At 40.7% G+C, this 13,319-nt stretch overlaps 1 protein-coding gene across 1 annotated transcript in view; it reads left to right on the forward strand.

Moving 5' to 3' along the window:
- Positions 1–4,783: 4,783 nt before the first annotated feature.
- CD96 (CD96 molecule) overlaps positions 4,784–13,319 on the forward strand; it is an 86,094-nt gene continuing 77,558 nt past the window's right edge. The window contains 2 exon segments of the mRNA XM_060010133.1: positions 4,784–4,844; positions 7,140–7,496. Coding sequence (XP_059866116.1) covers positions 4,784–4,844; positions 7,140–7,496 — 418 coding nt within the window.

Here is a 13,319-nt window from a genome sequence, read left to right on the forward strand (position 1 = left end):
ATTTTGTAATTCTATTTCTCAAAGTAAAAAATATTCTAAAATTTCTCTTACTTAAAAAATACTTTTCTGGACATCTGTAGAATAATATATTATGCAACTATTTTAAAGGAAGAAGTTTATCTTTGTTTTATAACATGTATATATGTCTACAATATATTATGAAGTGAAAAAAAGCACAGATTAGAGTACATGCAGTAAAAATAGTAAAAATCCAGTTTCTTCATATAACATATTTATGTAAAATATTTATGTAAATGTCTAGAAAGATATAAGACAAAATATAAGTACTTTGGTTGTCTTTGGGTGGCTAGGATTTTTATTTTCTTTGTTATCCTTTTAAAGTGTTTTCTTGTAATGAGCAGATATTGATGCTGTCATTACAAAAATGTATTACATTAAAATCAGTCTTTACTGGATGGGTTGAGCATGGTGGAAATGATGGTGGTAAAACAAATTGCTGTGTGGAAAGTCTCATGAAGTTCTCTCTCTTCCATTAGATGATAATTCTTAAAATTCATAAAATTTGAGTGAAAGCCAAAAGGAGGACCTTCATTCTCATGGAGGCAGGGCCTCTACCTGTACCTAATAGGTCATCCCTCACTTCTAGTTCAAAGTCCAGTGATCCCTGACGATTGCTCCTGGGGTAGGGAAGGGAGCAGGAATCCATTCTTCCATCAGGAATCCAGCTCTATGATGGTTTTTCTTTCCTCCTAATTCTGATGTATGAAAATTCAAAGGAGATTTTGACTCCATGTCCAACTGGACACCAAGCCTTACCTCCGTTCTTTGCAATGTCCATGCCCCTATCATACTTGACAATTGCCAATAGGAAAGCTCTCATCCTCAGGTGCCTAAAGAAATACAGAATTCCTAACAGGTCTCCTGCCTCTTTTTTTCTCCCTTCTTTTATTCAGTCTTCACATGTCCACCTACTAATTCACCTAATTCATCCTACTAAAATGTTACTTTTAAATATGTTACTCTTTTGTTGAAAATCCTATAACTCTCTCTGACATGAAGAAAAAAATCTATAGCCTAGAATTCGAAGCCCTCCAGAATCTAAGCTCATCCCTAGCATGACTTTGCCCCAAGCCCCCCAATAAAGCCTCTGCTTCATGATAACAGCTGACTCACTGAATTGGCCTTGAACTTCAGTACTCCCAAGGGTTGGCTCTGCCTGGAATGACTTACCTCATGGTTTCCACCAGACTCACTTCTACAATATAAAGCCAAGTTAAGATTCCACGCTTGAGATGTTCCTAGCCCACCTGATCCCTAGGAGATCATCCCCTTTTCTAAAGACCTGTGCTACCTACTCATTTAATTCGGTGCTTTATGTTACCTGACTCTCTGGTGCACATGGATATTTTTTCCCCAGCAAAATGATAAGTGCCTTAAGGGCTTATTTCCTCATTTGTATTTAAAATCACCTAGAACTATGCCTCTTCAGTAATCCCTTAAGAGTTGGCACTAAATACATATTTTTTGATTAACTGAAACATCAAGCAGCATGTTTCCTAAACATTTTGGGAAAGAAACATGTACAACAGTATAACACTCCACGTTCTTATTTTTTTATATAAGTAGTTAAAGAATAAAATCCGGGTAAGACAGGAATAAAGACACAGACCTACTGGAGAACGGACTTGAGGATATGGGGAGGGGGAAGGGTGAGCTGTGGCAGGGCGAGAGAGAGGCATGGACATATATACACTACCAAACATAGGGTAGATAGCTAGTGGGAAGCAGCCGCATAGCACAGGGAGATCAGCTCGGTGCTTTGCGACCACCTGGAGGGGTGGGATAGGGAGGGTGGGAGGGAGGGAGGCGCAAGAGGGAAGAGATATGGGAACATATGTATGTGTATAACTGATTCACTTTGTTATAAAGCAGAAACTAACAGACCATTGTAAAGCAATTATACCCCAATAAAGATGTTAAAAAAAAAAAGAATAAAATCCAAGACAAATCAATAATATTTGAGTTAACCTCTCTGAAAACCACAAAAAATAAGATTACCTTTTGCTCAACTTCCTATTTCTGAAAATGTCCTTAATCTCATTGAGGGTAAGTGTTTAGATGGAGCATTTAAAAAGTTTGTCCAAAACACACAATTGTGTCTTGCCTGTAGCAGAAATAATGTGTGCCCCTGCTTCACTTTGTCAATAATTGAATTTGCTTCTGAAGTTCAAGATTTCTTTTTGTGTGTGAAACTGACTGCTTCTGTTTTCTCTTTATATGCAGTAGACTCTAATCTAAGGCAGAAGAAACACCATGCAGTTGGGATTTAGTGAGCAGGGAGGATAATAGAAGAGATTGACATGACTTCCATAGAAGAGTTATTTTTAAGTATAGAGAATGCCTACCCTCATGCTGAAAGGGCCTTTAGAAAATATTCCCAGGATTGAAAAGCAGTGAGGGCAATTCCCATCACTGGGCTAGCAGTGCTGGTCTGTGGGGTGTTGCTGCCACCTGCTGCATGCAAACAGCCATGGAGGGGCTGGCGCCGGGCTCTTAGCTGCAGGACGCCAGGTGAGCACAATTAATATTCTGTGGGCATGTGAAATTTTTCTTCTATTAGAGCCTGGGTGAATCTCAAAGGAAAATCAGTCCAATCTGATGACTCTAGGCCACGGAAGTATAAAAACCACACCCAGGATGGGCAGATTTGCCTGGTAGCCACTAAATGGGGCCCTGGGCATCCCAACCCCAGGCATGGATTCCATTAAAAGTTACTCTAGCTCTGGAAAACAAGTGAGGATTTCCCTTTTTCTGAATCTGAGGGATTTATTTGAAGAGTTGCTTCACCTTCAGGCAATAAGAGATAAGAGACCTCTAGATGATTCAAGGGGGAGGATATTTTCTTAGAGAATTCAATAAATTTAGATTCTTATTGGTTTCTACTTAGGTAGATTCCTCTTAATATGACAAGTGGAGTAAACTAACTGAAATCCCTCCCCAGGCTTCTAATGTCTCCCCGTTTAATAGGGACACCAACCTATAGATCAGGGTCTTCTTACTATATCTTCTGGCCTGTTTTTGCCTCTATACTCCATCACCGTGATTTACTAGAATCTCTAGGAGGAAAGGGGCAGATATGAAGGCATCAAGAGCAGTGATGTTTCTTCCTGCCTTTCAATCAAAGACTTTGAACTCCCCAGCCCTCCCTGAAAATATCCCTGTCAGCCCCAACTGACCCAACACCTCCAGGGACCTGAGACCTACTGGGGAGGTGGTGGTGGGGGATAGGAATAAAAGGTTGGGAGCCCTGGAGTAGGAAATCAGTAACTCCATTTTCTGGCCTCTGCAGGAAACCTCATTAGCTGAGTAGTAATGAGTATGACAGTTGTCACGGCAAATATTTGTAGGGGTGGTGTAGAGGGTAGCCTGGACATCCAGGAAGACAGTAGCCCTATTTCACCATATGCAAATGTCTTCTCCCAGGTAATTCTAATCTCCTGAATGGCAAGAGTGATGCTTTATATCTTAGCATCATCTGTATCCCCCCCTCAAGTCCTTGCATAGGACAGATCAGTACACCCATGATGTCATGATACATGATGACATGATACATGATGATGACCTGGTCAGAATTATCTCTCCCTGACCTCAAAAGAGTAACCATCTCAGGAATACAACTCAGTCTTCTCATTTGTCTTTAGCCTTGCTGGTAGTAATGAGATTAGGGTCACAGAATATTTCACCAATTGTTCATAAGATGGTACATATTAATTCATTTTTATTCTTTGTTCATTAAACTTATGCTGTAGGTCCAGCCTAATGTTTCTTTTCTTAATGTTGGCAGGTAAAGACGGCCTATTTTACCCCAAGGTAGAAAACCAATACAGTTGTATCTGACAGGGAACAGTCATCATGTCCTTCTGCGAATAACCAGGGATTTTTACCAAGGAGGCACCTCCCTGAAATCCGGTCCTCAGTAAATGGAAGTAAGTGGGTGGATGTAACAGGGCCTGGTAACCAGCTGAGGTAGGAGATTCTCTCTGCCTTTGGATTCTGATTGTTTCTGTCTTACTCTACATGATCTTTGCTGAGGCAGAGACACGCTTTTCTGTCATCATCAAAACAGACCTCCCGCCAGCAGGGTGGGAGAATTCCCTACTTGACCACCAGCCTATCCCAGACACAGGGTGGAAAAGGAGCCCTCGTCTCCTCACCTCCAGGGAATGTGGGTTTCCCTGAAAGAAGGGAGACGTTAAAATTCCATTTCTTAGCTGGAGCTACCCTCTGTTACTTCTCAGATTTTATTAAAATTAAACCTGTTAATTCTTTGTTCTTTCACCCTGAAGCAATTCTGGAAAGAAAACATCTTTTAAAATTGAACAGAAAAACTATTATGAAAGACACTGAGCTCACATTTGTTAAATGACTTTGTGCTCTTGAAAAGAAATGTATAAAAAGCAGATTATGAACTGCTCTGCATGATCTCCTTTGTGCGGATTTCAGAAGCAGCTTGACTGACACAGAGATCCTGAAGGAGAGAATCTTTGGATACTAAAAATGCTTTTAACGAAGGTGATACACAAGATTTCAGAGAACAATTTCAACATTGTTCTGTTGAAGGTTATACTTAGCTCTGAACCACATTACTTTCCTGTCTACATTTCATTTCCTGGGGTCTTGCCAAGTGATAAACAGACACAGGCGTTTGGTAGATGTGGCGTTTTTTCAGCACGAACAGGGTGGCTGGAGTTTGCTTAGTTAAAGGCATCTATTGACTTCTGTGATCATTATGGAAATGCTGGTGTGAGGCCTTCAGGAGACTATGGGGGGGAAATGGACATACTGTGCTGTCTATTCCATCATCCAGATACATTTTGTCAGGGGTAAGGCTTCTGGTTGTCCTTTCTTGTCAGATCGGCCGCTTTGAGGGGAATGGGGCCTCTGTTTATTTAAAATGCCTTGTGGCTACTGCCGAAATTGATCACCAAAGGCAGACTGTTATTAAGGTTTTCAGTTATGTATTTAAGTGGCAGCTCTCAGAGAGATATTAAGAGTCTAGAAAGGATTACAAATGAGCGCTAAAAACAAGAAGGGAATGGGTGGTTTGTGCCACTGCTCTGAGACATTTTCACCCATTTTCTTTCTAAGAGGGTCTCTTGGAGTAACTGGGAAATTGTGCTTCTTGCAAATGAAATGCTGTCCAAGTGATAGTCAGAATAACTCCGGAATACTAGAAAAATCACAAGCCATCGAGACTCAGAGCTCCTGGCTCAACCTTTTCTCTTTCTCAAATACTTTCTCTTTTGGATAGAGCAAGAATTTCTCCTCCAAATACTAAGATCTTTGGGAGCTGAACATACGTTGAATTTTAATGAGGCATGTGTAGGTATGGACCTGGGAGACAAAGTAGGGTCCTTATGACAGCGGGGACCAGTGCCTAAAGGGCCTATTTAAAAACAGCAGGAGGAGAGATTTGTTCTGCATTCCGTAGCACGAGGATATTAGAGTGAGCCCGAGTGTTTTAAGAATTAGCTCTGCTTTTCAGATATAGTTATGAAGATTTTAAAGGAGAATTTCTAAATCAAAGGAGACTTTGGAATATAATGCTGTGGATAGGATCCGAGATGTATTACCAGGCAAAGGTGAGCTCACAGGGAGCTACATTAAGCTGCACTAACCTCTGCCTACCCAAACTTTTGCATTCATAAAAGTGTAGTAACTCCCATTTGTCCAGTACCTTTGGAGCCTGTTTTTTTCTCAGTTGCTTGTCATCTTTTTCCTTTGTGAGCTTCAGTGGTACTTGTCACAATAATATATCATTCCTGTAACAGTATTCCATGTTAATTCTAAAACTGAGACCTACACTATTGAAGGCATGTCAAAGGCTCAGTGCTTAACATATTGTAAGTGTCCTGTACCATTTGGTCAGAGAGCTGATGGGAGGGAATCTTCTTTCATGTCTAGTGTTTCAGTGTTGATTATAGATGATGCTGACCAGTGGGTTATCTTTAGTGGAAACCTCTACCGCTGTTTTTTCCCCATCCTTTCCTCAGGCATCCTAACTACATGGAAATGATGGCCCTTTTGATCCTCTGATAGTGAATGTCAAATTTCTTACTCTTCTCAACCAATTTGGAAGGCAGTTTGGAGGTCATGAAGGTTATAGAAGGAGCACAGACTCTAGACAACCAAATTAGTGTTCTTTTACTGAGGTGTGACTTTAAGCAAATCACTTAATCTCTCTGTGCCTCAGTTTCCTCTTTGATAAACTGTTAACAAACATCACCCTTTGGACTTCCCTGGTGGCACAGTGGTTAAGAATCCGCCTGCCAATGCAGGGGACACGGGTTCGATCACTTTTCTGGGAAGATCCCACATATTGCAGAACAGCTAAGCCATGCGTCACAACTACTGAACCTGCACTCTAGAGCCCGTGAGCCACAACTACTGAGCCCGTGTGCCACAACTACTGAAGCCCATGCGCCTATAGAGCCCATACTCCACAACAAGAGAAGCCACCACAATGAGAAGCCGCGCACCTCAACGAAGAGTAGCCCATGCTCACTGCAACTAGAGAAAGCCCGCACGCAGCAACAAAGACCCAACACAGCCAAAAATAAATAAATTTTAAAAACAAACAGAAAAATCACCCTTTGGTGTGTGCAGAGGATTAAACAAAATAACCTATGTAAAATCCTCTTGTAAACATATATTTTTAAAAACATATGCATATTAGTTATTTTTCAGTTTCAGAAAATAATATTTGTGTGTTATTATATGTTATGTGCTTTTGAGTCATAAACAAAAAAAGCCAATTATATTCATTGTAAGAGTAGTTGTCATAATAAACTTGCTAGTGGGCTCCAATCTTTAAATAGGCTTAATTTTTTTCACAGGTAGTCAGAGAACTTACATTATTTTTTGGACAGACCAATAGACAAAGTGATAGACATTCAAAAGTCAATAATTTCCTCTAGTGTCTTTAAGCAAATGCCTCCTCATTTGTGTTGAGTCTTATGCTTCTCTGTCTAGATCAGGAACAAGCTCTCTCTAACCCCTAAGTCAGCCAGGGAGGAAAGTTCCAGCTGCTCCCTCACTTCACCAAAGTAACCAAGGTTTCTCATTGAGTCACTCTGTGTGAATCATGCAAACTGATGGCTCACGTCCTTCCTTTTCAGGAGTATTGGAAGAAACGTTCAATGCAGAAGAAGACATTTATGCATTACCTAGTTCTGATGTCAACCTGACCTGCCAAACACAGAAGAAAGGCTTCTTGGTGCAGATGCAGTGGTCCAAGGTCACTGATAAGTTGGACCTGATTGCCCTTTATCATCCCCAACATGGCTTTTACTGTGCCAATGGGAGCCCCTGTGAGTCGCTGGTGGCTTTCAGAGAAGCTCCCAGGAATGTGTCAAAGTGGGCTCTGCACTTAAGGAACATGTCCTCCTTGCTCACTGGGAAGTGTGAGTGTAGTTTCACTCTGTACCCAGAGGGCATTCAGACGAAAATCCACAACCTACAGATTCAGACAAATGGTAAGCATGTCTGGGAGGGGGAAGGAAGCACATGCATTCATTCACCTCTCATTTGTTCAACAAGTATGTGTTCTGAGCCAGCCATGTGCCAGAATACATGTAAAATTGCACCAGTGATAAGTGGTAAAGACTACAGCGGTTTTGTGAGAATATAATAGAAGTCAGGAAAACTGACTCTGAGAAAGCAACACCTGAGCTGAGGTCTGAAGATTAGTAGATATTAACACCATTTGGGAGGTGGAAGGTTCGTGAGTGATCCAGAGACAAGGAACAGCTGATATGAAGGGCTGTGTAGTGTTTGAGGACATAGGAAGATGCCAGTGGGACTTCGGTACAGAATTAAGGGATGAGGTGGGAGATACGGTGAGGACCAGATCATGCTGAACTTTGTCAGCCATGTTTGAGGTTTGGATTTTTATCTAAGTGCCTTGGGAAGACGTCAAAGTATTTTCAACCAAAGGATGGCATGACATTTAGAGCCTGATTGAATTTGTGTTATAAAAAGCTGGTGCTGGCTTCAGTATGAGAATGAAGTGAAGGGGCATGAGAAGGAGAAGGTGGAGACAAGTTAGGAGACCAGTAGCCCAGAGGAGACAGAGTGATAGTTTGGGTAGATGTAGAAAGAAGATGACGAATTTGAGCTTTGAGCGTTAGACAGGCAGGACTTGGTAATAGAGTGGATCTAGAACAATGGCAGTATGAGTGAGGGAGAGAAAAATCATGCATGTGTCTGGAAAGCACACCTGAATGGTGGTGCCATTCACTGAGATGGAGGCAAAGGAATCAGAGCAGTTTGGGGGGGGGCTTATCAAAGTGGCTTTGGATATATTTAGTATAAGGCAAGGTTTTGCGGGGGGGGGGCTTATCAAAGTGGCTTTGGATATATTTAGTATAAGGCAAGGTTTTGCGGGGGGGGGGCTTATCAAAGTGGCTTTGGATATATTTAGTATAAGGCAAGGTTTTGCGGGGGGGGGGCTTATCAAAGTGGCTTTGGATATATTTAGTATAAGGCAAGGTTTTGCGGGGGGGGGCTTATCAAAGTGGCTTTGGATATATTTAGTATAAGGCAAGGTTTTGCGGGGGGGGCTTATCAAAGTGGCTTTGGATATATTTAGTATAAGGCAAGGTTTTGCGGGGGGGGGCTTATCAAAGTGGCTTTGGATATATTTAGTATAAGGCAAGGTTTTGCGGGGGGGGGGCTTATCAAAGTGGCTTTGGATATATTTAGTATAAGGCAAGGTTTTGCGGGGGGGGCTTATCAAAGTGGCTTTGGATATATTTAGTATAAGGCAAGGTTTTGCGGGGGGGGCTTATCAAAGTGGCTTTGGATATATTTAGTATAAGGCAAGGTTTTGCAGGGGGGGCTTATCAAAGTGGCTTTGGATATATTTAGTATAAGGCAAGGTTTTGCGGGGGGGGGCTTATCAAAGTGGCTTTGGATATATTTAGTATAAGGCAAGGTTTTGCGGGGGGGGGGCTTATCAAAGTGGCTTTGGATATATTTAGTATAAGGCAAGGTTTTGCGGGGGGGGCTTATCAAAGTGGCTTTGGATATATTTAGTATAAGGCAAGGTTTTGCGGGGGGGGCTTATCAAAGTGGCTTTGGATATATTTAGTATAAGGCAAGGTTTTGCGGGGGGGGCTTATCAAAGTGGCTTTGGATATATTTAGTATAAGGCAGGGAAAGGTACCGAGGAGGCTGCTGGATGTGTAGCATTCGCTCATTCTTGCTTTAGAAGGCTGCCTTTGGAGGCAGGAATCCTAGGTTAAAGTTCTAGTACCTTTCTGGCTAGAAAAGAATTTCATCTGGGGCCTGGCATGTACATTCTCTGAGCCCATCTGGAAAATGCTGACAGTAATGCCTACCCTAAATTAGTTGGTCCTAAAATAAATGATCTCCGTTTATACTAACGGAAAAGATGAAAACGAAAGCCAAATGGAAAATGCACTGGAAATGGAATGTTTTTAACTCGGGGCAAAGTGACCTGGTGTTATATGAAAAAAGCACAGCAAAAACTAACTCATGAACGCTATGCTAAAGAAGGCATGGGGCTGCCCAGGACGAACAACAGGTATGGGTTTATTACTTCCTCTCCACTTCTCAAGAGGTAAGACCATGCCTGGTGTTGGGCAGTCCAGCTATAGAGCAGGATCTCTTCTACCTCTACCTTAACAATGCCCCATTCCCATTGCTGTTTTCCAGGAAAAAATACTTCATTTGGGGATAGGTTGGGATGGTGGGGGTTGAGTGAAGAGAAATGAGAAGACCTGTATAGAACAGTGTTTACCTACATATATTTTGGCATCAGGTGGCCTGGATTTGAATGTTGGCTCTGTCATTCACTAGATATTTCATCTTCGCCGGGTTCTTCTAAGTCCCTAAGTTTTTGTTTCCTGATATAACAAATACGGATAATTATAGGAACTCCTTCACAGGTACCATTATTTTGACGATTAGATGAGATAATCTGTGTAAAGCACTTAGCATAGTTCCTGCCCAAGAGTAAGAGTTTGGAAAATGGTACTTTTCATTATGAATAGTAGAAATAATAATGAGTGAACTCTGTATCTCAGGTCTCATTAAAAATGAGTCTTCCGCCCTCTCTTTTTGTGTCTGCCTGATATGGGGCCCAACAAAACATGTGCCACACATTAGCACAAGTACACACTGACCTTGGCTTTAGACAAAGATTTTGGGTCTTCTTCCTAAAACTGTAAATTATGCTACTGCGTATGTGAGGACCTAGTGTTTATTCCATGGAGAATTGACAACATGGATTCATGTGCCGTATAGGAAATAGGAGGTGGGAATGGCTCAACATAAAGACAGCAGTGGAGAAGAGGTACAGTGTCATTCAGAAAGGAGAGTGGTGTTGCCTTTGAGGGAAAGTGTATTTCTTAAAATAAAGGGCCAAGCTTGTAACTACTAAAAACTGCAAATCACTGGGGAGGCAGAAGCCAAGTATACATGCTTTGTGGTTGTCAGTTTCCCAGTCTTCTGACTGTAACTTTGCTCTTGATCTGCCGGACCAGACGGAAAAAACAATGGCCTCGATGTTAGAGAAATGGTTCTGGTATTGTGTATTTGGGTACAAAGGGAGAAAAATAGAAAAGAGAAAAACAGAAAGGGAAAGAACTCTTTCACCACAGAGTGATCAAAAATATAAGCCTGGTATAAAACTAAGGGGCAGATACTGAGACGGGCAGTTGTCACTCAAAAGCCCTGTCAGATCCCCCCTCACGACATCTTTTTCCCCTTTATTCTTTTGATCTTCACTCCTTCTTCTCTCTCTCTTGCCATTTCCCTCTCACAACCCTGGGAGATCTTCAGGTTTACAGGCTGGTTGGGTAAGCAAAGCACACACGAGTGCAAGTATGTGCAATACACGAACAAATGCAAATTGAAGTGGTGTATGAGAATCTAAACATGAAAATGCTGAGGGACCAGAGGTGGTTGGGACCGCTTTCTGTTTCCTTTCTGTTGTCTGTAGAGTCATTCTCCTCCCTGCCTGCTCACAAAACAGTGTGTCTAAATCCTGTCCCCATGTTCCTGGAGTGCCTAGCTGAGAAGGGACTCTTCTCTTCACTATACCTTGTTCCTTTGTGTGAGCTAGTGCTCTGAGGCTGTGGATGAGGGTAGAAATGTAACACACTGTTTGGCATTTGCTTCTTTTTTCCTTTTCACTTGACAGGGTTTCCTTTTAGGTTAGTTTTAGGGTTATTCCAAGAAACGCAGTTCTCTGAGTCAAGCCTTGGGTTATTGTCATCCAGGTTTCCATCATTTGACGCTACTGGATCCCACAGTGCTTCAGACTGTGAGACTTTAATGTGTCTGAAATGTGTAGTTGTTAGGATTAGTTCTAAAAAGTACAATATGGCTTTAATTTCCCAGATTACAACAAAAGCCTTGGGGGCGGTTAATGTTGTTGTTAGAAGCAGTAGTAGGAGAAGAAGGAGGAAAGGTAGTAGGAGGAGGAGGAGGTGTGGTAATAGAAGTAGTATAGACTATAATAACAGAGTAATAGTACCGGTAATAGAATGGAATAATCTGGATAATATAATCTTGATAATCTCAGTCTAACTACATGCTACTACCCTGTCTAAAGGCATAGTGTGTTCTTTGACCTTTTTTCCCAGTTTTATTGAGATATAATTGACATATTGTATTCATTTTAGGTATACAACATGATGATTTGATATATGTATATATTGTAAAATGATCACCACAGTAAGTTCCGTTAACATCCATCACTTCACACAGTTAAAATTTTTTTCTTATGATGAGAACCCTTAAGATGTGCTCTTTTAGCAACTTTTAAACACTTTTATTTTTTTTTTTGCGGTACACGGGCCTCTCACTGTTGTGGCCTCTCCCGTTGCGGAGCATAGGCTCCAGACGCGCAGGCTCATCAGCCATGGCTCACGGGCCCAGCCGCTCCGCGGCACGTGGGATCTTCCCGGACCCGGGCACGAACCCGTGTCCCCTGCATCGGCTGGAGGACTCTCAACCACTCTGCCACCAGGGAAGCCCTTTTAAACACATTTTTAACTTTAGTTACCATGCTGTACAATACATCCCCAGAATTTATTTATTTTATAACTGGAAGCTTGTACCTTTTGCCCACTTTCACTCATTTTGCCTACTCCCCACCACCTGCCTCTGACCAGTCTGTTCCCTTTTAATCTGAAGGCTGTCTTACATTTCTTATTTTTCTTTTCCAATGCATTTGTTGAGCAAATTTGATTATTTGTCCTGTAGAATTACCCACAGCCTGGGTTTTGCTTTTCACATCTCATGGTATCTCCATGTTCCTCTTTCACCTTTTAGTTAGGTATACAGATTTGATCACATTTATTTTTATTTTCTGGCAAGAGTATTTCATAGATGATGTTGTGTAGTTACATCAGAGCTACATAATGTCTGATTGTGTGATGTTAACAGCCACTGATGGGTATTGCCTAGATCCATTCGTTCATTATGGGCTGCCAAAGAGTGATGTTCTAATTCTATCATTCCTTCATTTATCAGCTGAAGTATTCTTATAAAGAGAAATTCCTCCCATGAACCAATTATTTACTACATGTACAATTTGTATAAGAAAAGCAGAATAGACACTTGGTTCTTTCCCTTTATTTACCAGATTTAAAAATGAGTTGGTTCACTAGCATTCTTAGGTCACAAATAAGTATTTGTGTTAAGTATCAAGAATTTATATGAATTTAAACATACTAATGAGTTTTAATTCATTATAATTATTATCCTTATTAGGCTGAAAATGTCCCACATATAAAATCTATTAACCATTTATAATATAAATTGCAAATATTTTCTCAGTTTGTCCTCTGTCCATACTTTCTTATCCTACTGTTTCCAATGCAGCATAATTCTTACATTTATGACATAAAATATATCACTTTTTTTTCCTTATTGGTTCTAATTTTGAGTCATAGTTAAGAAACGTTTTCCCCATTCCCAGATTATACAGAAATTCACTCATGTTATTTCTCACACTTGGATGTTTTTTTAAATTAGCATTTAAATTTGTGATGTTAGGTTTCTAGTGTTAAAAATTGTAACTAAATATATTTTTTTATGATTTCTAATACTTTTCTTTCTGTATTTCCTACTTTTTTCCTTCCTGTGGTTCAGTTTAGAAATTTTCTATTGACCTATTTTCCAATTCACGAATCTTATTTTTCTTGGTATCCAGTAAGTTTTCAATCTCATCAAATTCATTCTTAATTTCTGATGTTATATTTTTAGTTATTGGTTTTTTTAGATTTTTAATTCTTTGATGAAATTGTTCATCTTTTCATGTAGTT

Source organism: Delphinus delphis, chromosome 4 (assembly GCF_949987515.2).
Source record: "Delphinus delphis chromosome 4, mDelDel1.2, whole genome shotgun sequence".
Classification (NCBI taxonomy): Eukaryota; Metazoa; Chordata; class Mammalia; order Artiodactyla; family Delphinidae; genus Delphinus; species Delphinus delphis.